This window comes from Apus apus, chromosome 3, assembly GCF_020740795.1.
Source record: "Apus apus isolate bApuApu2 chromosome 3, bApuApu2.pri.cur, whole genome shotgun sequence".
Lineage (NCBI taxonomy): Eukaryota > Metazoa > Chordata > Aves > Apodiformes > Apodidae > Apus > Apus apus.
Window position 1 is genome coordinate 8,161,277 of NC_067284.1, and position 27,868 is coordinate 8,189,144.

Here is a 27,868-nt window from a genome sequence, read left to right on the forward strand (position 1 = left end):
ATAAAACATATACATACACATAGAGGTTGTTCCAGAAAAGATGCTTAGGAAATATACTATGAAAAAGCAGGAGCTGGATCAGCTCTCTTACCTCTGTTCCCTCTTGGCACGGGATAGATAACATCCTTTCATCCTAGAAAGGAGAAAAGTCCAGTTCAACATCCAGCGTGTTGATTTTCCCCCACACGATGCTTGCTGCCATGTTAAATAAAGAAAATGATCACTGAGGATGCAGCTTTTGTCTCCAAATATTTTAATAGTGTCTTTAAGTGTCAAGGACCCCAGGAACCTTAACACATCTGGCGGCAGACACCACTGGCTGCAGCTGCTGCAATGGGATTTTTCCTCAACCCTATTTAATTTCCAGCTCCTTTTTCTTCCTCATCCTGGGGAAGTTTAATCACCGAGCATGGGTGGGGAAAAAAAAAAGGGGAAAAAAAAAACGGGAAAGGTGGCATTGCAATCATGAGCTTTCTTGGTTTTGTCCTAGAGACAGGGACTGCTGCAACCACCTTGCATCTTTGTCTAGTTATTCTAGTGTGTGCGTGCAAGAGGGGAGGAAAAAAAAAAAAAACCCACGGCTGAAAATTATTCAGGCATAATGCAATAGACATAAAGAGAGACAAAAAGACAGAGAGGAAGAGAAAGAGAGGGGGAGAGAAAGAGAGAGAGGGAGGGAGAGAGGAAACAGAAAGACTAAGACATGGAGAGGGGGCTGTCAGTGCAGATAAATCTGCATATGGAAATCAGGGTTATGCTGGGTACAGTTTTATTTAGCCATGATGTACTGTTTTTTTAATTAGATGGGAATTCAAAGAAGGAAATGAGAGATTCTTAGAGACATAGGAGTAAATGAAGCATTTTTAATCACAGGACAGTTTTCACAACAAGCTGTAGAAGAAACCACAAAACTTTTTATAGCAACTTTCTGGTTGGAAATTAAAGTTTCACGTACTGCTGCTAATTTACACCCCAAAACCAAGCAAAACTGGAAGGGCATTTTGGAATGAAATCAAACCAAGGTAAGCCAAAATGCTACATCAATTATTAAAAAGACTCAGAAGGCGCTAGGTGCACAGTATGCACTTTAAGGTAAGTTATGCCAGGGATGGGTTTTATGACTCTCCACAGCCCCTGTTGAGTGGTAACTGTTTGTACCCAACAAAGGCACTTTGGGAGACGGGAAGAGCGATAACCAGCTTGAATTTCAAATGTATTTAACATCACTGGTGTCTCTACGGCAGCAGGACCTGACAGTCACGGGGAGCTTGGACCAAGGTCTGTAAGGCATCAGAAACGACCAGGACCTCTTGCTGCACATGGCTGTGAGGGAGAGCTTAGGAATGAGCGAACCAAGGTGGCAGAGAAGGAAAATGAGGTTCGGCTACAGATGAGAAGGAGACCAAAGGAAGGTGGTGGAGAGTTGAAGAAGTACAGGGGGATTAAAGGGAGCAGTCTGAGCTGGGGCACTTCTTAGCAGGGGCAAGAGGGTGGCCTTGAGGTGAGGAGGAGGCAGAACCGCCCGCGGTGGCTGCCAAGGGACGCGCTGAGGGGAGCTGCGGGGCTGCCGAGGGCAGCTGCGGGGCGGGGGCGAAGGGCGGCCACGCACCCCGCCTGCACGGCAAGCAAAGGGCGCGTTCAGGTGCACCTCGGGGTCAGGAGCTGGGAAACGTGGCCACGGCAGGGGGGAGAAGAAAGGGCTCGGGGAGCAAGGGGCAGAACCCGGGGGAGGGCAGGCAGGCGGGAGTTCACGCCCAGGGAAACACGGCGGGACCTGCGGGCGAGCGGGCTGTGGCGGGGACCGGGCGCGCCCACAGGCGGCGGGAACGGGCCCGGCGGCGACACGCACCGGCAGGACAGAGCCGGCAGCTGCCACGCACCGGCGCGGCACGCAGGAACCCAGCTCCTGGGCGGCAGCTGGGGCCGCGCACGGCGCTGGGGCCTTGAGGCGGGCCCGGAGAGCAGGGGCGGGCCCGGAGAGCAGGGGCGGGCGGCCCGGCCCGTTCCCGGGGCGGCGGGGAAGGAGGAGCGGCCGGCGGCCAATGGGCGCCGCGGCGCATGCGCGGTGCCGGGGAGAGGGTGGCGCGCGGGACGCACGGAAAGCGCCCGGGCGCGGGAGGGACGCGGCGCCGGCGGCAGCGCGAAGGTACCGGCAGCGCGAAGGTACCGGCAGCGCTTCACCCCGGCCCGGCCCGGCCCCGCCCCGCCCCGCTCTCCCCTCCCGGCGCCGGCCCGCCGCGGCTCTCGGCACTGACACATCCCCCCCGGCACGGGCTGGGCCTGGTCCGGCTCAGCAGGGGAGCGGCGCCGGGCCGCAGGCGTTTCCGGGCTGGGGGGGGGGAGCGGGGGGTGGTAGCGTCCGATCCTCGGCTGCTGTGCTGCCCGCGGGCCGCTCCTCCGGGCCGGGCAGGCGGCCGGGGGCCTGGGCCTGGGCCTGGGCCTGGCGGCTCTACCGCCGGTTTGCAGCTCCTGGCCTCGGGTTGCGGCCGCCCGGGGCTCCTCCGGGGCGGCGGGCCCGGCGGGTTGTGGTGCTGGCAGGCGGGGGTGGTTCCCCTGGGTCGGGGATGTGACAGGCGAGGGTACAACCGACGTGACCTGCGCTGTTTGTACTCTTTTCCCCAGTGTTTTTGGTTTGTTTTTTTTTGTCGTGTGGGGTGGTTTTGATACCCTAAATTGAGCAGGCTTTCCTTAGAAACTTTGTGGTTTTTTCTGATGTTCCCTTTAGCTGCTTTTTCCTGCCTTGCCAGCGGTGCTGCCGCACTTCAGGGTGTCGGGTCCAGCGGTAAACTGAAGCGCTGAAGTCATCCCTTCCCTTAGGAGCTGCACTGCTTCAGCTGCACAGCCGGCTGGGCCCCGGGAATGTGGATAAATGGGGGGGGAAAGCAGAACAGAAACTGTTTTATTTTCTTTTTCCCTTGAGCTCATTTTTCAGTCAAGCTTCTGTGTTACCAGTCTCTGGGCATGCTGTAAACTTGTTTCTGCAAGAAGATGATCAAAACCTGCCAGTAATTAAATGGGAAACTTAGTTTGAGTTAATAGCTTTAATTATATTGTTGGCATATTATTGTAGAACTTCATGGCACCTGTTGCCTAGTTCAGTTCTTCCCATATGTTGCATAAAATAGTAATCTCTTACTGTCAAGTATACAGTGAACTTCTTTTGGACATGATCTCCCTTCTTTTGCTTCTCTTTTTTCAGATGCCTGGGAAGTCAGACTGTTTTGATAGAAATACCCATCTTGAGCTATGTCAGAGTAATTTTCTGAGCTTTAAAATTTTAGCATTTGAAGGTTCTATAATTATGATGTTGGGGTGTATTTACTGCTTCTTAGAAGAACCTTCAGCTGTAATATTGCCTTAAATTAATGGCCATCAGGGAGCCTGTAATGCATGATGTATTTTCATAGCATAGCTCCTCTTGTCACAAAAATGTTGCTGAAAGTAGCTCGCCCATGGATTGTAATGCATTCCTGCCTCTTATTTTACCCTTGTGCTAGTCTGACCTCATGAGTAGTGAATGTACAGAGCTAAACCAGAAGAAAATGAGCCTATTCTGTTTTTTTGTAGGACTAGCTTTTCACTGATGTGATTCCCTGAACAGGTTGTGATGAAGGAAGATGAAGCTGCACAAAGGGGCAGAATTGTGTGGCAGGGCATGAGATTATAATTGCCTTTCTTGCTGGTATCTCTCTGTTAGTTTGATGTAACAGTTAGATCTGTGTCCTCACAGGAGCTGAAGGATTATGGGGACTTGTAACAATGAGAAAATTATTTGAGTAAACACTATGGATGTTTTTTAATTTATCTGTTTTGTGGACCAGGTGGAAAAAATGGACGATGACTTTGTGGTTTCCTCCACACCCCCATTTCTCACGGAGAGCTTGGAGTTGGCAATGGAAGTGGAGAATGAGAACTTAAATCCACCTTGTTTTTCTTGTGCTTTTGACAACCAAAATGGAGGGAGAAGCTTCTCCACAGAGTCTTACTTAGCAAGTGGGTCTCTTAAGAGGTATGAAGATATTTTGAATTACAAATATAATACCTTTTTAAGATGTTCTTTCCACTGGTGTTTTGTGCCTCTAAATGCTGACAGGGTTTCCAGATGAGTTTGTCCTTCAGCTCTTATGATCTAGAGATGAACTTGGTGATATACTGAAGTGGGAAGGGCAATTGTGTTGATTCACTGCTTTGAAGAGTATTCTGGGTCCAGTGCTTAGCTTTGTGAACTCAATATTATGAAGGACCTGTTACAGGTCTTTTAGGACATTTGAAAACAGGCCTGCTTGGCAACAGCATCCTAGACCATTTAAAGCTGTGAGGAGGCTTCAGCACTGCTTTTTCCAGCCATACGCTCTGTTCAATTCTGGCTCTTTCGCTTTCCACACGATAGAAACAAACCTGCTCTGCCCAGCTTCCCCAGTTGCTGGGGCACTCGTTTGTAGCTCTTAAGACCATCTTTCTCAAAGCTCTGCCTTTGCCTGCATTCTGGATATAAGGTTCAGAAGTCACATGCATAACATCTAAGTATTTTCTGTGAGATTCGAAAACATTACTTTGTTTTAATTAATATCATTTTTACTGGCTGTGATCCAGGTTAGTGTCTACTGCCCCTCTGTGTTCCCAACTTTATTTATCTTTTTTGTTGTTGTTGTTGGAGGATTAAAGCACATTCATTCAAATTGATGTCAAGTAAAAGACAGATAGCCTGTGTCTACCTGAACATAACAGTCGTGGATTCCACACTGACTAAGTAGCTTTTCATGAAAGAAACTCTTCTGTGTGAAATCTCTCTCAGGAGCTTGTATCTACATACAAGTTTCCCATCTCACTACAGTAATGCTAATACTGTTCTCCTGTCATTTATTCACCTTGTCTACTTGCAAGCTTTTCCAAAAATTTACAGTACATGTTAGGGACTCTTCTGTCTTCATTGTCTGGAACAGGAGTAACTGGATTTAATTGCTAAGGGCTTCAAAACTGACCAGTGTTTAGACAGTCGCCAAGTGAACTACAGGTGTTGCGGGAGATTGAGCTGGTTATTCAGTAGATGCTTTTTCTGCCTCTGAGGACTGAATTGGTAATAGTGAATAGCTCAAGAAGAACATGAATTTGGTGTGCAATATAATGAAAACCAAGTGCTTGCCCTGTACTTTTTTTATTTTTAAAACCAGAAATATTTCTTGCATCTTAGTGAATTAATCTTCATCTATGCTGAAGTGTTTTATGAAATTCAGTAGGAAAATTCTGAAATAATTGCTTTGATGTTTTGTCATTGTTACTATACAGCTTGCTGTGCCTCTTTTTGAAAGCATATTTGTGAAATATTTTTTTCACAATTAGTAATGCTTTAACAATTTGTACAGTTGTCTGATTTTCTCCACTTTGAGTAAGATATTCTGTTCCAATTTATTTTGTCTTTAGGTAGAGCAAAAGGTAGCAGTTATGGCCTAGTGTTAAAGTTATAATAATGAAGTCACATTTTGTGTCCTTCATTGGTGCACCTACCTAAAAGTGTTCTTTTATTAGTATGCTTTTATCAATGTGTTCTATATAAATAGTATTAAATGTATATAAAGGATCAAATTTATGTTCCATCATTAGTTATTAGGCATGCAGTGTGTATTGAGAGGATACCAAACATACAGTTACAGTGGAGCATGTTATCTAATGTAGAATCCTTTACTGTTAAGGACAGTCTGTATGTTGTGTCTCGGCCCCTTTATAAGACTGAAAATGCTTCAAGGTGGTAGCTTGTTAATTTTTATTTGTTTCTAAAATATACTGTGCCCTTTTACTAAATCATGCTCTTTATGCTCTGGAAGCTAGAAGTTGTCATATTTTATGTACTACATATTACTTTTCTATAAAAAGTGTAACAGTTTGTCTTTTGAGAGCACTGCTGCTCCTTCCTGTCTGTAGCATACAGGTTCCTGATATATTGATAAAATTTCAGTGATACATATGCCAGCTGTACGTAGCATATTCTATAGGTTTATTGCTGGAGAATGCATGAATATTGCTGGCTCTATTTTACAGGGTTTTGCTGAGATTAGATCCTTCTCCAAGTGACTATGAAGAGGATATAGTGGAACTGTTTGGCTTCCAGTGGGTTACTGAAATGGCATTAGCTGAATCCTGTGAACTTCTCTTTGGATTACATAGGTATGACAGTGTTAATGTATTTTATCATCAATCCACTTCTGTGATTATATGTAACACATGCAACAAACTTTTAAGGTTTTTAATAGTAAAATCATAAAAGATTGTGTACTATGCAATGCATCCAAAAAGATTATGGTGTCTATCTAACAATCCAGTAAGTGATGGATAAGACACAGACGGAATTATGGGAAGGAGTCAATTTTGTCACAGATTTTTAACATTATGTGGCTTAATAATAAATTCCTAAGCAGAGTGGCACATATCTCAGCCATCACCGTATAAAAATTGTTAAGTATAGTTATTACAATGGTGTTGTGATTAATTTAGAAGGCTCTCACTTCAGAATATATTAATAAACTAAGATTTCCTTGAATGAGAATTGTGCTACCCATGTAATTAGAGTTGTCTTTTGAAGATCCTAAGTCCTTTTTTTTTTCTTAGGATAAAGGAAAGTGGAGGTTAAAAATCAAATACCGTAAATGCTGGATGCAGCACTTTCTTCAGTTGTGTGGATTAGGATAGCTTCAGCAATCTCTTCAGATACAGTTACTCAGTGTTTGACTAATTCAATGTAGATGTTTCATCTGGTCAATGCAAATACACAGATCACCAATAATCCTCTTTGCTACTGATAATCCTCAGGATGTACAGCACGTACAGAGAGTAATGGATGGGAGAGCAGCTTTTGTATGAATCCACAAATATCTGTGATGTGTTCCATCATTCCTTTGATTGTAGTGGATTCTTCCATCCCTTTAGGGTATGACCAAGGATGTGATGTGAAACATCGTTAATGGGGTCTGGTTTAGTGAAACATGATGGAATAGATGGCAGGAGGTATAATAAAACCAGTATTATTTAGCTTTGCTTGTATGATGCAACCTTTGACTCCCTATGCTTTATTTATTATTATTTTTTCAATCTGATAATGAAGGAGATAAAAGGATAGCTTAGTTAAAAGAAATGCTGTGTCCCCTTCAGCATTCAGTCTGATCTGTTTATTAACAGAAAATCACTGGGCAGTGAGACAGTGATGTAGCTGATCGGTTGAATTAAATAGATTTATTTTTTTTCTGTAATATAATCTGCTCTGTAATTGCAATAGGGATGAACATAAGGCATAGTATATTTTATTGCGGTTTTTAAGTTATTCAAGCTGTATATGTTTTAAATCCTACTGAACTGGTAGGAATAATGGATTTCAGTTCACTCTTGGCTATGATAGTTTGGTTGATAAGCTGTCTGTTGGTGTAAGGAGTCCTGCAAAGATAACTCTCTTTCAGATCATTTGTTCAGTCATAAAATTAAACAGTTTCATTTATAGACCAGTTGACAACTGAAAGTAGTAAACCTCCTTTTTCCATTAGAGAAATAGTATTTGTTGAATACAAGTTGTAATGATTCTTGAGGACAAGATGGCTGTAAATAGTTCAATCTATAAAGTATAGACAATATCTGTTTAAATGCGTGCTTACAGAAACCTAGTAGTTTTAATGTCTGTGAATATTATTGTTATCAATATTTTAAGTATTGTAATAATAATATACAGCAGAACTGCATGTTAAAAACAATGAAAGAATTCTTACCTGTGATTTTTTTAATTTTTTTTTTTTTTAATATGATTGAAGATGTGTGAGTCAAAGTGAGCAGGAACCATTTAGCCATTTAAGTGGGTGTATTAAGACAAAGTATCTTTGATTTATTAATAAAGAGATGTACTAGTTTAACTGCCAGAATACTTATTTGCAAATAACATTGTTTATTGATCAAGAACCATGAGGATCAATCTTAGAGGTACAAATGCAAATTGAAATTAAAATTACTTACTTAACTGATGATATCTTTGTTATGCTTCTCATGTCCAGTTTGTGCTTTTATTTTACCAGCCCACTGTATCCTGTCTTTCTGTCTTTTGTCAATCCAGTGCAGAGGCTTTTTTTTTTTTTTTTCCTTCTGTGTGACTCCTTTCTGACACTCTCTAACCTACAGCCTCAACAGCCCTCTTTCATAAAGTCCTCCTGCTTTAGACTTCCTTCCTTTCTACATGGTTGAAATACTTGAAAAATTCATGGAGAATTTAAGCTTTGATTTCAAAGCAAAACAAACAAAAAATCCCCACAACCCACCTAAGTGGCTGAAGGTAATCTTGGGTAGCTGACATGACTTCATCCAAGGAAAGAAGAGCTAAGGGATATGTTTTTAATGTGTGCCAGCCCTTGAGTATGCAGGTTACAGCTTGGGTTTTTGGATCCTTGCGGGCACTTCCTAGTTTTCAAATTTAATTTTTTTTTCGTAAGAACATTTGATTTGGACTGGATCCAAGCATCCTGGTTTTGAATCCTTCAGTAGTTGCTCTTTTCACTGTATAAGAAATGAGGCAGAGAGCTCCATCCTCAACTTACGTAGCACTTTGTTTCAAAAGTCTGTCTTACACAGTTGTGCTTTTCATGTGTTCAATTTAGTACCATGTTATCTCTGTGGAGACTATACTTTAAGACCACTTGAAAATAACAATTGCAGAATATGGCTGAGTATTTTACCTGTTACAGCTTTTTTCAATTTTCATTTGCAGTGGCAGTTAGCAGCTTTTTTTAAAAATGCCTTCTCTCCACTCCAAAACTGAACCAACTTTTAAAAGTTTTCTAGAGACACTTTCTTCTTTTACTCTGTTGCTGTTTGTCATATGCACTCAAGCTAAGCAGCAGACCACCCAAAGCAGGATATGTTGCTGACAAAATTTACTAGTGCTTATTCATAAGGGAATTAATTAAATGTATATTTGGTGTATGCCATTAGGACTAACTTTTAGGTTTATTCTGTGGTCAAATATGAAGGTGAGTTACACTTAGGGAATGATCACTTACAAGGAATGACTTTAAATTTTTTGTGCGTGTGGCTGGTTTTTTCCTTTGCCACTATTTAGCTAATTTTGTACTTGTTAGTCTGTTTAATGTTTTAGAAGCAAGTAAAATTCCATCCTTTGTCATCACTTCACACTTGGATGTGTCTGTTGCCTTCCACTAAGACTCTTTATTAAGTTACATTTTTGTAATCTTTTTCAAAAATACAAAGCAAGGAATGCCTCTCACCTCTCTCTGTTCTGTTTAGACCTTACTAAAATGCAGTTAAACAGCTTTTACCTATATAAATACCAAAAACCTTTGTATTCCTTTAATTAGGCAACAGATATACAGACTGGAAAACCTAGTACAAATGGGTTCATCTGATTTTGGTAAGTTTAACACATTTAATTTGACATCGGGATAGGTATCTGACTGCCTTTTCATTACAGAAGGGTGTCATCACATTTCACACTTGTGCTTTGACTCTTGACCAAGGGCTCATGGAGTGTCCCACAGAACAGCATATAGGCAGCACAGACCTGCAGTAAGGATACACATATAATGGATAGTGGAAATGTTGGAAGTGAGTTCAGAAGCAGATCTGCTTGTGTAGAAGTTGCACAGGGGAATCCTAACCCTACTGACTTTAGTAGGGAATTCTGCATTACTTTGACTTAAGATGTCGCCCCTAATGTAGAATTTGGCAAAACTATTAACTGTTTACTTAAAACTACAAAGTTGCATCAAAACACCCAATAACTGTTTTAGTTAAAGGGTTGAGGGTTTGTTCGGTGTTCTCTTCGATTACATTTAAACAAGTTAGTTGTATTTGCTTAGTTTAGAATTATTTACAAACTCAATTTATCTTTGCAGCAGGATCAATAAAATGGGATCACTACAAAATGTGTTGTTTCAATTAAATACTAAGGCATGTGCAGCAGTATGTTTCTGAAGGATTATTGCAGCCCTGGGCTTATTGTGAGTTTGAAGGCTAAATTACTTAGCAAGTAATTATTTAGAAATAAACTATAGTATCTTCTCATTACAGATAAATTCTTAGTGTTCTAAAAGTACAACTGAATATTTTTACACATTTTGGTTTGATACTATGTTCTGCCATTTAAATAATTAGTACAACTTTTATCATCAAGTTTATTTCATATGCTTTTATTGATTGTATCTTTAAAGTCTAATTTTGCTGACATTTTATTTATGGAAATATTTAAGTGGAAATATCCTTATTTTAAATTACATTTGAACTTTTATATGGTAGCTGGACACCAAGAAACTGTTCTATGGCTTTTTTTCCCTGAAATGTAAGCATTTTCTTGGTTCTGTTCTCTCTATCTTGTTCTTTTGCTTGTTGAATGAGCTAGAAAAATGAAAACCTGTAGAATTGTATGCTTTGCACCAGGTTTTCTTTGTGACTTAGAGCAAGTCACTGATACATCTGTGACTTGGTTCCCCCTTGATACAAGCAGGCTAGTAGTAAAGGAGTGTAGTGAGGATTGAAGTATTCAAAATGATCAGGCAGTATGGTATTAGGTATGATTGATGTCTGAGATAAATGCACTGTTTTCAGCCGTGTGTTTAAAACCTCAGTTTAGAGTTTTAGCTCAGTAATTATTTGTTGTGTGTGGATGCTTATACAGATATCAATATTGTACATTTCATTTAATTTCCTATCAGTCTTTATCAGCTTTGGAGACTTGGTATAAAATGATCTCTTATTCTCTGCAGTTTATTGTCTTCTTTTTTTCTTCTTTTTTTTTTTTTTGAAAATGCTTGATCTGTTCGTAACAGTACTGTTCCTGTTTTGTTCCACTTATTTAATTGATCAATGATTTATGACAGCATGCAAAATATTTAACAGTAAAATACTGCAATTTAAAATTTTGCTTAAATAGAACTTCTGACAACTTGTGATAAAATATTTGCCATTGTTAAAAAGCAGCAGTAGCATCAATAAATTATTCCTTTAGATCAGACTGAGTTGAGCTTCCCAACCTGTGGTTCATTAGCATGGCAGATCCTATGGCTTCTCATGTGGTGGGGGGTGGGTTGTACACTGGAATATTATGGTACTTGTGCCACTTGATTTGCTTCACTTAGCAAGTGTTCTTCAGAAGATGTTGAGATGAGCTCATGCATAAAACTATTTGTGGGATCTCTAGCAAGTGGCATATGTGAACATCAAGGTTATGTGGAGGGAATGGGGAAACAAGGTAAGGAAGGGAAGACTCCCAGTGACTAGCTGCGAAAAGGATCAAAGGCAACTAACTGCCTTTCTCTGGACATGCAGTCCACTGCAGCAGATGACAAAGAGTATTTGCCATACATATCCTCTGGTGCAACACACTTTCATCAGGGCCCGCTCAAACTCTTCGATTGCTGTTCCTGTTTATGATCTTAACAAGGATTGACTCATGCTTAATCAGGTACAAGTGCTGCAGGCTGGCTGATTGCTAAGCATTTGTGCATGTATATTATTGAGTAGTACTTAATGGGTATTTAAATGACTGTATCTGCTTTGCTATAGACTAAGTTTCATGTCTCTCTAATCTAAGCTAAAAGCTACAAGGCAAGGTGTAGAAATAACTAAGGAGTTATAACACTATGGTAATACCTTCCATTATCACCAGTGGCAATAGCTTCCAGTGATATGGAAGGTATTGCCATAATACTCTGGTAATACCATAGCATACCTCCAAGATATGGAGGGTAACACTATGAAAACAAGAGCTTCAGAGAGCAAAGGAAAGGAGACATATAGCCACAATAACTGGCTGAAAGGATACAGAGCTGCAAGTGAAAGGCAGGGTACAGGATTTTGAGTGGGTGGTTTTTAGCATTACACATCTTAAGGCACTTTGCGAGAGTGTGATGCTTCCTAGGGTGAGAAGTTACAAAGCATGTTTCCAAATATGCCTGCCACCTTAAGTCTCCCGAGAGAAAAGAATGCTAAGAAATGGTTTCCTAGATGTCTTTTCTGAAAGTGTCTTGGGAGCAGACAGGGAACAGGGCAGCTGGGCTGAATGATACCTTCTAGCACTGATTGCTTGCCTCTGCCACCTTTCCTGAGGGACTGACTACCTTCTTTTCCTTCTGTATCTGGGTATGTGTCTGAGATGATAAGATGAAGAATGGATCCCTCTGGCAAGATGACATTTAGAAATGGGTATAGGCCACCAACCGCCTCCCAAGTTGTCCTCAGAAGAGGGTGGTTTTCCAGTGGTCTGGTTTAATTACTGTGGAGAATGCATATGTTACATGAGTCACATGTGGCCACATCTGCTTTAAGCTATTGATCTCTTTTTTTACATCAGGTCAGGCTGCAAACTTGCACGCTGAAGCAGAGAGCATCAGGCGTCAGTGTATTGAGTTTCTGCATTATGTGAAAGTTTTCATCTACAGGTGAGATTTGCATGCAATTTACTAACTTACGTACTGAGCTTTGTGTAGTTGCTTCTTATCCATTTTCTGATTGTTTGTCTGTGTATTGTGTGTTCAGGTATCTGGAACCACCTAAAGTGGAAAATGATGGAATGCTGCATCCCTACGAAGAACTAGAAGGGCAGTTACCATCCTTGTTGGTGGAAGAGCTTCACGCTTTGACCATGCACCTTGGTCGCCTTTATGAACTCCCTAGTAGTGTCCTGGCAGCATTTACTATTCAACATCAGGCAAAGGTTACATTCTTTTACAATTCTAACTTTTTTGTGTGAAACAGTACATGTTCAACTTGTTACATTTTGGCTGAATAAGAATTAATGCTTCTTCAGGCTGAAAGTGAGGTTATGCTTTATAGTTTGATATTTTTCCCCCTATATTAGCTAAGTGCCATCCATACTTAGCAAACACAACTGATGAGTTCTGGATTTTCTTTTTTTTTTGTTTTATTTAAATATTTATTTTTATGTTTTAAAGCTTTCAGAATCCTTCCTGTGCTATGCAAATAATAATACCAACTGCAGGCAGCAAAGTAGGCTTGAATTAGTGTAGCATGTTGAAAAAATTCTTCAGTGCTCTTACTAATGGTTACAAAGTTCAAACTTCCCAGCAGGAGGGGCACTTTTAAAAAAATACATTCTGAAATCTGACTCAAATTAGGAAAAGATCATGCATATAAAGAAGAAAAGTACAGACATGAAAGTAGGCACTGGCAATATTAAGCTCTAGTGAAGTGTACACCATTTAGTTTTGTGCATGCATGTAAGTAATGCTTTCAAATAGTTTTGAAAGAAAAAAGGAGTTTCATTCTAGTCTGCATGAACTAGTATCTGGAGAGGAATGGTCCACTGAGAGGCAGCATTTTGAACCTTTCTGTTTTGTTTAGCTTGTCATTAGGGTCGCTGTTGAGCTGATGAAAGGAACAGTAATTTTAATTAAACTTTCAGGAAGAGAATATCGACATTGTGGAATTACTTTTAGGAGCACACTTTGCTTTAGCAGTTTGTGTGCTGCCTAATGCTTTTCTAGAAAGGAAAAGAGAAGTGAGGATCTTGTAATCTGTCAAGCTTGAATCAAGACATTGTGTTTAAACTGTAGTTTAGATCAGATTGAAGACTTAACAGACAACCTCTATGTGTGTACATTACAGTGTATTTGATCACAGATATTCCATAACGTTCACTGCAGGCTAAATGTATGCCCATCTTCACATGTCTAAGTAGAGTATCCAGAATTCACTAAAGAAATGTTAAAAAGAAATTTGTGTATTTCTAAGCACAGATCTTTCCCCCATCATGGCATTTACTACACCTCCACTTGGATATTCATTGGCTAGTATTGGAAATTCTTCATGTGCTAGATGAAAAAATGATGAGTAAGTATGCTGGTTTTTTCCTTGAACTTATTCTTGTACCTAGGACTTACCTAGATTTCTCATCCTAATTTGTCCAGAATAGTTTACTACTTTTGGTAGTTTTTGAACATAACTATATGTAGTTGGGTAAACTCATATAGGGTGAAAGCAGGTTCTTTGTGAATCTTCATGGAGCTGAAATTAAATGAAATAGTATTAAGAATTTGTTCTATCAAAACTTGACCAAGGTTACAAAGTTTGTTCTCAACTGATGATTACAACACGCTAAATATTTAGTAATGATACATTTTTTGACAATGCAAATAAAAAAAGCACTTGCAGAGATCCAGAATGTATAACAGTGAACAGCAGTTTGATGAAACAATGTAGGAAAAGTGTCCAAGGATGGACCAGAGCAAAGAATCTTGGAACAGATAATCTCTGTTGTTAACCATATGCAACACAAAGAAAACACTGGGCAAAGGAAGAAGCCTCAGGGAACCTTGCAAAAGTACAGCAAAAAAAGGGCAAGGCAATAGTTGTTTGGCTTGTTTAAAAGCTTTTAAAAGGGAAAAAAGGAGATTGATAGGAGTAAGCTGTTCATAGAAGCTTGATAAAAAAGGTCATAGAATACAATTGAAGAACCCTTTTGCTATCACAATAAATCACAAAAATGTATTTTCTTCTGTAATAAGTGTCACTACAGCAAAACACACCCACCCCCTCCCCATTACTATAAAATATCGACATAAGTTCCATGTAGGAATTGCATTAGTTGGAGTATTTTTGAGGTCTAGAAAGAACACACTGTATATTTAGCCCAGGTAACTGATACTGAATCTGAACTCCTCAACTAGCTGTAGCCTGCTTGGAGAAAGGATGGGAAAACTATTTAAGGCAATTTCTTGTCCAGAATTCTACATTTATTTCTTGATAAAGTTCTAAGTAATTATTCAGTAATCCACTTTTGTAAGACAAATCTTGTGCTTTTTAAATAACGAAATTTCCTAGTCAAGACAGGAGTATCTCTGCATATATTATCTTGACCTGTATTCTTCTCTGCCTTGTAGAATTTCTTAGGTTCTGATCTTATTCTGTAAAGTATGCTGAGTAGAAACTTCACGCTGCTGAGACCAATGGCAGGATAGTGGGTTCAAGGCTTCACCCTGTGTTTCTAAGAGTAAAATAAAGGCTTGTTCTACGTATCTTCTGTTCCACTAATGTCAAGAGAATTGTACCATTCAAATACTTTTGGGATAAGGTCTTACAGCCTCTTAACTTTACCATTTTATCTGTGTTAATGTCTACAAATGCTCAAGTTGGAATACGATCACTCCAGCTTTTTACATCAACACATCCAAAAGAAAGTGTTAGACCTCTCCAGAATTGTTTGTCATCAGCTTGCATATCTGCAAAACATATCATGATTTCAGAACATGCACACGGGCATGTGACAAAGTGAAACTTGCAGAAAAATAAATCTTTATTCCACTGCAAGAACTGTGCCAATAAAAGGCTGTAAAGTGCCAAACTATTTTACTGTCAACCAGAATAATACCAGACTTCAGTATAATCATAAAGGGACTAGGTTGAACTTAGAATGGATGAACTTTCCCAAATGAGTTTGTAAATTAAAGTTACATATAGCTCAACAAACTAATTCTGAAATATACAGAACAGAAAAAAATGTCTCATCTTTCTTGTATTCCCACAGCCAAACTCAAGACTAAATAGGTCTAATTTTCTTTTTTGTTCTAGGACAAGTTGTATATGCTAACCATTTCATAAATCTAACCGGAGAGAATTTAACCAGTATCAGTTTATTTGAAACACACTGTGGGAATCTCTTATCTGATTTAATAAGCTTGTCAATCAACAAGTATATAAAGGTAACTTGTTTTCTTTATTTAGGACATGGGCAGTTAGATGCTTGTATTGGCAACTGTATGAGTTAGATATCCCACCAATGCATAGATGACTTGTTACTGCAAAGTTTTAAATGTTATGTATGGCTTTATATCTCCATGTTTTAAAGAGTGTTATTTGTTAGGAGCTCAAATTGTGTTATATTTATTCATGACCATCTGGCAGTTGAATGAGGGAGTAATATTGAAATGCACTGTGTACAGAGCAGAAGTGAGTGCCACATTTCGAAGTTCAGTGTTCCAGGTTTAATGCCAAACATGGCACAGTTTAAAAGGTTTAGAGCTGTAGATCCCCCGCAAAAAAATTAAGTAATTTTCAAACTTTTTCAACAGGAACAAAAAGAGAATAACTGTAATCCTGGCAGTAAGTTAACTGGACACTTAAATAAACTGTAATATGACATTTTGTTGCACTCCTCCTATTTCCGCAACCTCATCTTTCTGTTACAGCACTCATATGTTTATCAAGGGAAATCTTGTCTTCCCTTTTTTTTTTTCTTCTATAGCTATTCTTCTCGCTTGTTTCGAGCACTTCAAAGCTAGAAAGTCGTAATAGCTTCATGGAGCAGCTAGTAAAAGAGCTGTGTAATGTTTGACTGTGGCATTGTGAAACCTGCTGTAGACGGGCATGTGTGTGACCCACGAATGCAGGATCGAGCTCTGAGAATAAGTAGCAGTGACCACTGCATAATTTGTTTTCCATGAAAACTGGAGTTCCCTTTCTTTCATATTACTGGTTTGGGGGGGAGGAGGCAGGGAATGGCTGTAACATTTGATAACTTCCTTTAAACTATTTCTGTAGAGAACTCTGTTACCTTTCAAAATCAGTTTTGATGTATTATCAGATAATAATGCAACCTCCTTCCCCTTTAAGAGGCAAATAAATGAGAGTGATTCTTTAAAGGAAGATTCAAACAGTATCTGTTGACTATCGTGCTTGATAGTAGGCTTTGAGATGTCAGTGTTAAAATGACAGATCCATTCTACTTCCACAGAGCCACACTACAAAGAGAAAAGATTATTTTGTCACTGCTTTTTCTCCAGCTCTCCCTAGGCTCGGGCCACACAGCTCGAACTAGTTCTATTTGAGATCCACTTCTGAAGTGGAGCTTGCACTTGAGGTGAATAATGCCTCTTCAGCTGGTGCCTCCTGTAGTATGGATTTGCTGCTATAATCCAGTAATGGAAAGAACATCCCTCAAAATTGTTGAAAACACAACTGATACCCATAATTGAGAACCCTGCCAGCTCATCACTAAAACACGTCATTAAGCTTTTGGCTGAGAATATTCAGAAGTGCAGCTCAATGTGGGTATCTTTGGTAGGAGGGACCTAAACTAATCCTCCAGACACACATTTGCAGATCTGTTTCTTGAGCAGCTCTGGTATCCAGACACTTGATTTGGATCATGTACTGAACCTGTTGTGCTCTGAGATACATTTGGCAGAGAAATATATATCCTTGGACACCTTTCTATTTTCAGCAGCACATCTCTGGCACCAGACCTCTGTTGTCCCAACAATACTACAATTTGAGGCTATAACCATGCTTATCAATGTACTGAACTTGGGATGTTGCAAGAGGAAATCCTGAAGAATCTCTGAAGAAAACAATGTCTTGGTTATTTTCAGTCTAACCAGTATCTGTATGGTGTCTTGCTTTGATACCAGTAGCCAAACTCTGTCCTGGATGAATAGCACACATCCCCTGCAGAAGAGATACTGCTACCTTTTAGAAGAGCACAGTATTAGATGCAAGTAGCAGATGAAGAAACCTAGTTGCTGCAACAACTGGTATTTCATGTAAAAGGCCTGAAACTCTCAGCTGTAAATTGCCTACCTAATGCTTTAATAAAAGCCTCCAGTGTTATAGTATATCTGTAATAAGTAAACTACTCCTTCTGAGGAATCTGATTTGTATTTTGGTGGTGAACCAGAATATTTTTGAGGTGCTTCAGTTTGGGGAAGTTAGTAGTTAAATAATGAATTTTTCAATAGATTTTAGTGGTCACACTGTTTATTCTCAAGATAATATTTACATAGGATTAATTCAGGTTGTTGAGGGATTCCCATAACAGATCTTTAAATAAGAGGTGTGAGGAGGCAACTCAAAACCACATATGTGGAATGTGAATAATAGAATTATTTTTTAAATTTCAGTCTTCAACTTATGATCTGAAATCAGAATCCACCCTGGCAATTTCAAAGGGTAAGCAGGATTCTTTATAGACAGAAAAACAAATTATGTATCACACTTATAAATACATATAAATTCTTACTTATAATGAAGTGTTCAGTATTTAAACCTCGTTTACAGCTGTATGAAAACAGCAGTTGTGTTATTCTAAAGGTGGATGACAAATAAAAAGTCTCTATCCTTATGGAATATTAAACAGATGTGAAACTATTGGTGATGTATTTGTTCTTCCAATTGTGAGAATGTGATTTTAAGCCATTCACTACCATTTCTGCAATGTCTTCCACACAGCTATTGCTGTCACTGGCATTGCATATTTTGGTCTAATTTTTAATTTATGTTTCCAAATTCAGAAATAATGTTGAGTACCTGTGTGGTCTTAGAATAGATGTGCATGAGTGAATCAGGAAGGGCATGAGCATATAAAAATTCAGGATTCATCTCATCAGATCTACGTGTCTTGGAGTTAGTTTGCTAAAGTGGTCATCCTAGATTCTTTTTATTGCCAGGAAAGGACGGCAACAGCTTGTTTTCCACCAGTGAGTTAGACCAGCTAGTCTCTCTAGGTGCTCACTCCCCTCTATTTGCTTTAAAGGGATGCAGGCTGATTATTTAAATTCAGACTACTCGTTGTTTAGGAATAAATTAAGTATGAGCTGCTGTGTCTTGCTTATTTTCTTTCTACATTTCTGCTATCGTGTCCTTGCTGAAGGTAAAATGTGCTAAATTATGCTATTTAAGCAAAGCTTTTCTCACTATTTTTACCACCTCTGAATAGAGTTCAGTGGATTCATAGGTCCTAAGACAGAATAAGTAAAGTTTTGTCTATACTGTCATTATTTCAAAGGCAGTGCTGGTAGGTCTTACACATTAAAGTGTACAGAGAATTTTTATGCATTTAGCACTTCCTTTTGCTGTTTTGCTTATTTTGTTTCACAATTCAGAGACCGCAAAACTGGAAGATGAATCACAAGACTACTTTACATTTGAAATGCATCAGTCTGAGTGAATTTTGTTAAATATGGAATAGTAATCGAATAATGTACATGACTTGAAATATGCTGTTTTCTGCATATTAAAAAGATGCCTTGCAGTAAATTCACTGAAAAGCAGATTTTGTGAAATGTTGTGGGAACATTAACATCCTCATGCCAACAAAAACAGATTCTAGCAGCATGCTTAGTCATTAAGGTTTTTTTAAGTTAAAAATAACAATAATCGCCATTAAATAATTTGAAATCTTTTTTCTTACCTTCCCAAAGAATATCAAGAAAATCTAATCAATCATTTTCTCTTTTCCCTATGTGTCAGACAATGAATCACTGTTTATTGCAATTCCTTTTCATTTAGGTCTCAGAAACCCATTTTCATTTGATTAAATAATGTTTGAAAGTGGCTCAGAAGAAACTGAGAAATAGCACAACCTGTAATTTATGTGAAATTAGGAAACAGTCTTGGCTGTATGAGAGATGTATTTTGGATGTTAATGGAATAATGCACTTTCCAATATGTAATTGTAGCTATATTATTTTACTGCAAAAAATCCCAAACAACCCAAACCAGAGGAAATATTGGTACATAAAATGCAATTTAAAAAATAACACTTCTTGGAATAATCGTACTGCATAATTTCATTCAGGTGAGACCTTCTGAGGCTCTTACTAGTCACCATTATCCCTGTGCCTGCATTAAAGAATTATGGATTCTACTTATTCAGCTGCTGGACCACAGAAGTAAAGGGTATCACACAGAGGTAATGGAAGAATACTGTTCCATATGCATGGATATTACAGATGGGATGCAGTCTCCAAATGTTCTAGGATTGCCATGAATGGACTAGCTCATATATCTGATGATAGAACTGAACTTGACATTTGTGTCAGGAGGGCTGCATGTTAACTGATGCTTTTGGCCACCCTCTTGAATGTGCATTGAGACTAAGAAGTCTTCATTGAAGAACTCATCTCATGTTAGTATTGGTGCACCATCCTGTCTGCACATTATCTATGCCTCAGCTTGTAATTTTGCCAGTGAAGTATCACGCCATGTTCTTCCTTCTGTCCAAAGCTTGTTCTTTCACATTGCATTTGAGAGAGGACATGCTAAAACAACTCCAGGTTTTCTCAGATAATACTGAACACTGTTTTTTGTTATTCTCTTTAAATGACTAATCTTGCTTCTTCTCTGCAAAAGCAAATTAATCAATAGGACAGTACTGTAGAGAAAATTGGTAACATAGGCTTTGTTATTCAACACAGTTCCAATTTACTTTTGCATTTTCTACAGTGTTTCTGGAGCTCGGTGAACAAAACTCTAAATAATATCTTTGAAAGGCCAAGTAGTTCTGAAAGGATATCTGGTTTTGAAACAATTCAGTGTAAAGACCCGCTGAGCTTTAGCTGGTGGATTATTACTCATCTGTCATCACTCTACCAGTTTGACCGTAATGGAAATCTAGATGAAAAGGTGGGTATCATTTTTTAATAAATACCTAAAAGCTGTTATAATTTATTTAGGTCTCCAGCTTTGCTTGGTTATTTTAAAACCTGTGTTGTAATACAGGAATTTTCACACTCCTTAAAAAAGGGTTCTTTAAGTTTGGTTGTGTTAAGATGAGCTTTGTACAAGTCAGTAAACATTGCAGGAACCCCTAACGTATTTGTACACCAAATACTCAATAGATTACTGTATTAAGGAAACTTAAAATATACCAACTACTTAGTAGCAAACATACTTAATGATGTAGCATATGTTTTAAGACTGTCTGCCTGTAGAAGAAATGCTGGACTGGGTTTGTTGTTCTAGGAACTCAACACATTACACATAAACCTCAAACATTGACTGTGTAATTGTTAATGCCATTTGTTTTTTTTTAGTTTTTTGAAGTGCTAGCTCTGCTTTGCATAAATTCCAGTCTGTAATTTCATTGTCTTTGCATCACAGCAATGGCATAATGAGGTCCGTATATATTGGTGTAAACAGCTTAATTTTCTGTCTTGGTGTGCTACCTACTGTCTAGTAACGGTTGAATTCAAGTTTAGGAAGCTTCAGTTTAGGAAGTTCTGGCAGGAGGTTGCAAGGCATTTGCTTTGGAAGATGGCCTTAGATTTTCCTACTGGCTAGAGTAGGCTAGTCCTCTATTATTCAGGTTCTTGTCTGTGGATTTCATTGTGAGGGGCTTGACATTATCATGCATCCTTTAAGAGGCCTAGATGAGACCTACACATGCCATTCCTACACCTGTAAGATAAATGGAGGGCCATACTTGGTACTGATGCATCAAATTCCTTCATGGACCCTTCTTTCAGTCAGTTACTCTGACACTCAAGCTGCCTAGTTTTAAGTTTCTAATAATTAACTAGAGAGGAAATAGGACCTTGCTAAGGCAATTCATCCATTTTGAGAAGTGTGAGAGCTGCCTGTTTTTCTTAAATGACTATAGAGGGAGCTGACTGGAAGCCAAAAAGGCAGTTGAAGAGCGAGATATCTAGGTTTTGTGGGGGCTTTTTGTCTGATAGTGCTTCTTGGCAGTAAGGAGAATTAGTCATATCATCTTCTGGCATCTGTTCCTTTATCTTTTGTTTCATTTTAGAGGTGTTTGGTTTTGTTTTTTTGGTGTTGCTTTGTGGGGTTTTTTCCACATTTCAGCTGGATTGCTCATATCTTCTACTTTTCCAAGCATCAACAATATATCACTTCTTCAAATTGGGCTTGGTTGCCTTTTCTTGTGAGATGTCTTTTATTATTTGCAATTTATTAGTGTGTATTAAAACTAGAAAGGTCATACCTTTTTCTGTAAAAATTTTACCATGATTTTCATTCATGACTTAGGACAAAAGTTTAAAACCTTGACATGTTTGTGAACTGCCAGTCTCTAAAGAGGGTGGAATCTGATCACATCACTTGATTCATTTATTTTGATAATATAAAATGCCCCCTCCCTTCATCTTTAGATATTCAAAAGCATTAGTATATAAGCAGAGAAAAAATGAAAAATGCTGAAATGTTTAACTTCTGTGAATGCTTTTAATCCTAAGTTAAATTAAACTTTCTAATAAAAGTAAGAATTACTTTCATTAATTTTTATCTTGCAAATTCCCTGATTTATCAAAAAAAAAAAAAAAAAAGATAGGGAAGGTGTGGTAACTTAGTGCTTGATTACTTAGTTAAAAATTTAATTACTATTTCTGGTGACTACAGGACTTGATAAACGTGGGATGCTTCTGCTGCTTGCAGGTTGACAGATCTTTTCTGGTCCTGTGCCAGGTTGCTCACTATCGTATGGTTCAGTCTTTTCTAGTAATATCAGGGCAAAAGGAAGCAACATCTTACACATTCATACAGTGTAAAATTGCAGACCACAACTGATTGTTACACTCAAGCTTCCCTTGCTTTTGTCTCATTACTAAGGTAGTGGGAACGGACCACAGTCCATATTGTATTTCAGAGGGATGCTGGGAAGATTGAATTACTGCCTGCTTATTAGAGGAACTTACAGGGAGGGAAAAGGTTATTCCCAGGTTGAATACAGAAACTAGAGTGAAGTAGACATTTGTCCTGGGTTTCTTATATTTTATGCCCTAATCAGAATGCAACGATACTGTTTACTGTGATCATTGTTTTTTTTTCCTCTCTCATACAGACACATAGTATGTATTTAGCCTTTTGAGAGATTATTGTTTGCCCCAGACACTGTATTATTTAAATAAGCTAAACATGTAGAATAGAAGAAAGAATTTTTGATGTTCTTATTTTTAAGTAAGAATCTGAGACAAAGTGACTTGCCCAAATGTAAATAATATTTTTTCCATAGAGCCCGCCTGGGAGAAGAGAATGTCCAAATCTCAATTTGCAAATCATGAGACCATCCTGTGCACACTCCTCTTAATGTTTCTGGTAGTCTTTCTGTTCAAACTGTTAGCTGTGCTTTGCATTTCTCTGAGCACGGTTATGAGTTTGTCCAGGGATCCCTTGTTCTCTTAAGTGCCACGGCTCCTTACAAAAAAATATTTCAATAACACAGAGACCTTTCACACACCACAAGAATGTAATTTGTCATAAACAGCAGATGCTAACCATTTCTTTAGGTTCTTCCACCAGCTGCCCCCCCTGTCCCCCCACCGAATTACTGCCTCAAACATTCTTTGAACATTTTAAGATAAAATAGTCTGTGATAGAAATTTGTGAAGTCAGTGGAGTTACATTAGGGCTCAATGTAGTTCTGTTTTGTTGGTTAAACATCTGATGCAATAGCTCCATGACACATGCTTTCTTTTAATTAACTGTGATCAGAGGTGGGAGGGTGATGTGTCATAATGATGGTTATTCATGTGCTCTGTAGCAAAAATTGCCTCTAAGCCTATGTCACCTGTAGAAGATTTTCAATTTTTTAATGTGGTCTGCATGGCCTTGAGGTTATTATGAAAGCTTTTAAAATTCTAAATAGGTTTCAGGCTTGCTTCTTTTATTTTTTTCCCCTTTAGCTCATATAACATAATTTCAAATATGCAATGATTCATATGTATTGAATATTTATTTCATACACATTAAACCATTTTTTTAAACTAGAAAATTTTGGCCAGGTTTCCTAGACTCTCTGCTATGAGTCATGTACATTCAGGTCCCACTTCACACTTCTGAAAATTAGGATTGGTACATTTAAGAACCAAATGGGACCTGATGAGAAAATGTGCTGCTTCTGAACATTGCAGGGGTCAATTTCAATATACTGTGGGCTAGGGAAATGTAGTCAGAGTTACTTGAGGCTAAGACTTATTGCCTTTGAATAGAATAATCTGAAATAACTGTGTGGCAAGATATGCAAACATGGACTTCCAGCTGAGAAGCCTAGTATGGCTCTTTCAGGTAGCCAGTTGTTAGTCTCTGCAAAAGTTTATCGCTGAGAACCCAGACAGTCTCAGCTCAAAGCTTTCGTTTTAGCAGCACGTTTATGCACTGTAAGGTCTTCAGGTTCTTTTCATTTTAGGACACTTTGCAGGTAGAGAGAGGAGCCAGCTAGTTTGGAGTAAGAAGTGTAGATCCTACTTACTCTCTGATAAAGATGGATTGTGAACAGTTGCCAGGCGATATTGCCAGTGTAACAGGGAATACTGTTAGGAAGTAAATTTAGTGCTATTTGAATGAAACAAGTCTGTTTAAAAGTTAGAGACAATTGAGGCTGAAAAAAGAGTGCAGCAGGTGGTTGGTGTAATTCTTTCCTGAGTTTAGGCTGAATCTGGGTGCATTCCTGTAATCAATTCCATTTGTTGTCAGGAGTTTGCCCTAGATTACTCCAGGATCTTGTAAGCTGATCTGCATAGTGCAGCTGAGATGGAACTTTGGCAATTAACACCTTTTGTATAAATCCTGTGTCCTTGTGGGAGTGCTAAACACATGCTCTGAGCAGGCTGAGCCAGACATTCAGATGCCTCATAGCCATTTAGCAGAACTTTCTCAGTATCTACACCTCTCCTGGCATCTGCGGTAGGACCATGCTAGCGTTCAGGTATTGTAATGCCATCAAGCTCTAAATTCTGAAGTAAAAATGAAAATCTGCTGTACTAGCCACAACTGTCTGGGAATGCTGATTGTGCACTTCTGGGGTCCTACTCCTTGTTGAAGTGCTGCCTTTACTCTTTGGCTACTTGTTGGTTCAGTGGGCTCTTTATGACAGGATGCTGGCTTTCATTTCATGATCATAGAATCACAGAATGGTAGGGGTTGGAAGGGACCTCTAGAGATCAGCAAGTCCAACCAACCTGCCAGAGCAGGACCACCTAGGGCAGGCCACACAGGAATGAATTCAGGCAGGTTTGGAAAGTCTCCAGAGAAGGAGACTCCACAACTTCTCTGGACAGCCTGTTCCAGTGCTCCATCACCCTCAGAGTAATGAAGTTTCTCTTCATGTTGAGGTGGAACTTCCTTTATTGTAGCTTATACCCATTGTTCCTTGTCCTATTGCTGGGCACCACCAAAAAGAGACTGGCCCCTTCCTGTTGACATCCACCCCTCAGATGTTAAGGCTCTGGCCTCAAAAACAGCTTAAGACACCCTAGGCATGATATGTCCTCTGCTGTTCTGGCACAATTATTTGTGCGCCTATTTTAAGACCTAGGTCAGTCCCTCTTCTCTTTCTCATTATTTCTTTCTCTCCTAAAGCTCAGGGTCAGTTCACTGATCTGGTTCACACTGTGTGCCACAGACAGAAGTACCAGGACAACCAAGCAATGGCATGCTGCAGCTGAGAGGGCAGGAAGAGCAGCTGGCGGGTTAAGAAGGAAGCAGTGGGTACTCCTTAATTGATACTGCTCAAATTCCTGAATCGTGAAATCACAGCTTTAGTGTAACTTTCTGCAGATCTCTCCTTTCATTCATATTTGTTCCATAAACAGTCTACAAACTGCAACTTGCTACCATTGGCAATCTTTCAGAATTCTCTTTCTCTCATCATGCAAAAAAAGTAAAGCCACCAAGTGACTCAAACTGAGTTACGTACGTATTAATGCCTCTTTTTAAAGTGCATCTTTTTAAAGACTTCATCTTCAAAAGTCTCTCAGTACATTTTGAGGTTCTGTGTGGAACTGTCACCAAGTCACGGTATTTAGCAGAGAAGGATGGGGCATGATGGTGTTGCAGTTGGAAAGTAGTTATATTTCACTTATCAAAGCATAAGATGCTCTTTATTGTATGCTCTGTAGAGACATTAAAGGACAGATGGTCTGCAGGATAATTTACAAGCATTAACAGTTGTGATAGTGAAGGGAATGAGTAAGGCAGGACAATAGTGAAAGTACTATCTTCACACATCTAGTTATCTGCACAAGCTGCACATAGCTGAGTGGAAGAGATGATTTTTGGACCTCCTGGAATTGCAGGTGTATTGGCTTGGTTGCCCTTTGGTTTTTTTCCTTGGAAATAGCCTTAGTTACAAAACATTCTACCTGTTTCTTTCCCAATTTGCCTAAATACAATTTTTTTCTCATCCTTTTTAATGTACTTTGCCATGCAACTCTTTTACTTCACTAGCATGGTCTAGTTGATTCAGATGGATATGCATCTGTCTTCTGAAGCTGAAGAATATTAATTGTGTGCCATATTTTACCTACCCTCTGTTTTTTCCTATCTATATAGGCCATTACTATCTGGCCAACTTCTTACTGAGTCAGCCAAAACAACCTATAATGTTTGGCCTGGGAAAAATGAGTTAGAACTGTTTTTTTCATTGAAATGATAAAAGACAAGCTGAGCTTTTACCTTTTCCTCCTTATCCCTCATATCTTCCTTTTTACAGATCATTAAAAAGAAGAAAGTGTGAGAACGAGACACACTTACTGCTTGTACAAATAAAAAATGCCTCAATGTTTTGCTTCTTTACTAAAAGTGAAGGTTGGGATTACAAATGAGTCACTTAAACCTGTTGAAATGACGTATGCTTTATTTTTGTCTCTTTATTTGTTTTTGAGGTTTAATTTTTAGGACAGAAATCAATTACACTCATAAAACAAAACAAAAAAAACTGTTTTCGGTCATGACACAAAATAGTTCTGAAAATCTCTTGCCTGCTTATTTTCATGTCATTACATAATGATTCCTCTGAGGAATACAAATGCTATTTTATGCTGATACTCGTTATTTTTCAGAAACAGAAGGAATCCAATTGGAAATTTGTGGAAGAACTCCTTAAAAAATCCACTGATGCTCAAGTAAGTGTGTAAAGAAAGAAATAACGAACACAGAAAATGTGAGGGATGCTTTCAGGAAAAGATAGTGCATGAAACAAAGTCCCACTAACATGCATATTTTTGGAATTCTAGTGTTTTTACCACAGGTAAATGAACATCCTTGACGTAGCTGAACTATGGCAGTATGCAGTTCCCTCCTTGTTAGCTTTAAAGTGGTTGTGCTTGATGCTAAATTGTCAGGTAAAGGAAAAAGATAATTATCCTGGAAGGGTAGGTATATGGCTACTCAGACAAGATGTATTCAGAGTAAGAGCTGGATGCTTAGAAAATGTAAACCAGATACCAATTGTAAGGATATCAAGTTGAGGGGACATGATGAGGGAGATAGTCAGTTGCATTGAAAATTCAGCTATATCCTCATCACAGCAGGAAGGTGACTTGTGTTGCTGAGCAATTTGTCTTACAGGCTTGAATCAAACTCTTACTGATAAGGTTCTAGTTTCTGAGCACTCATTTCATACCTTATCATTTTTCTTTCTGCAGAACTGTTAATGCAATGTTTCATGGCCCAGAGGTCAGAACTGACCTCCTTTTAAAATGCTTTTAAATATGCTGTTCATCACGTTTTTAAATATGCTACATTGCAGCTCTATAAATTTGTTCTGAAGTTGTATGGTACAAATTACAAATGCTGTATCAGCAACACCTATAAAAATAATGTCTTTAATTTGTGTATGCTTAATATGAGAAGAAACGTATATTTTTTTATTTGGTCTTAAATGAAATTAAAAAACCCACAACTGTGAAGTTCTGTTGTTGAAAGCAGAAGAGGATTCAGTTCTTTTTTGTTATTGCTGCCTTTCTCAGGCTGTAACAACAACTGTGGGTGAAGCTGAAGTATGGAACAATACGTGTTAGAATCACAGAATCATAGAATGTGTGGAGTTGGAAGGCACCTCTAAAGGTCATCTAGTCCAGCCCCCCTGCAGTGCACAGGGACCTTTTAAACTAGATCAAGTTGCTCAGAGCCTCATCAAGCCTGACCTTGAATGTGTCCAGGAATGGGGTCTCCACCACCTCTCTGGGCAACCTGTTCCAGTGCTTCACCACCCTCATTGTAAAAAACCCTTGCCCCTCATCCTGTCACTACAAACCCTTGTAAACAGCCCCTCCCCAGCTTTCCTGTAGCCACTTCAGGCACTGGAAGGCCGCTATGAGGTCTCCCTCAAGCCTTCTCCACTCCAGGCTAAACAACC

General features: G+C 39.0%; 1 protein-coding gene across 2 annotated transcripts in view; it reads left to right on the top strand.

Annotated features, from left to right (window-relative positions):
- The first annotated feature begins 2,126 nt into the window (after positions 1-2,126).
- The window catches only part of MMS22L (MMS22 like, DNA repair protein), a 90,617-nt gene continuing 64,875 nt past the window's right edge, over positions 2,127-27,868 (top strand). The window contains exons 1-11 of one of the 2 annotated variants that reach the window (XM_051615086.1): positions 2,127-2,163; positions 3,822-4,009; positions 6,037-6,162; positions 9,342-9,394; positions 12,332-12,419; positions 12,517-12,694; positions 13,737-13,830; positions 15,568-15,698; positions 19,571-19,684; positions 20,218-20,397; positions 26,571-26,633. In XM_051615086.1, the coding sequence (XP_051471046.1) occupies positions 3,831-4,009; positions 6,037-6,162; positions 9,342-9,394; positions 12,332-12,419; positions 12,517-12,694; positions 13,737-13,830; positions 15,568-15,698; positions 19,571-19,684; positions 20,218-20,397; positions 26,571-26,633 (1,206 nt within the window). In that variant the 5' untranslated portion in view covers positions 2,127-2,163; positions 3,822-3,830. Of the gene's footprint in view, positions 2,164-3,812; positions 4,010-6,036; positions 6,163-9,341; positions 9,395-12,331; positions 12,420-12,516; positions 12,695-13,736; positions 13,831-15,567; positions 15,699-19,570; positions 19,685-20,217; positions 20,398-26,570; positions 26,634-27,868 lie in introns of those variants that run through there. The other variant, XM_051615084.1, reaches the window with a different exon arrangement.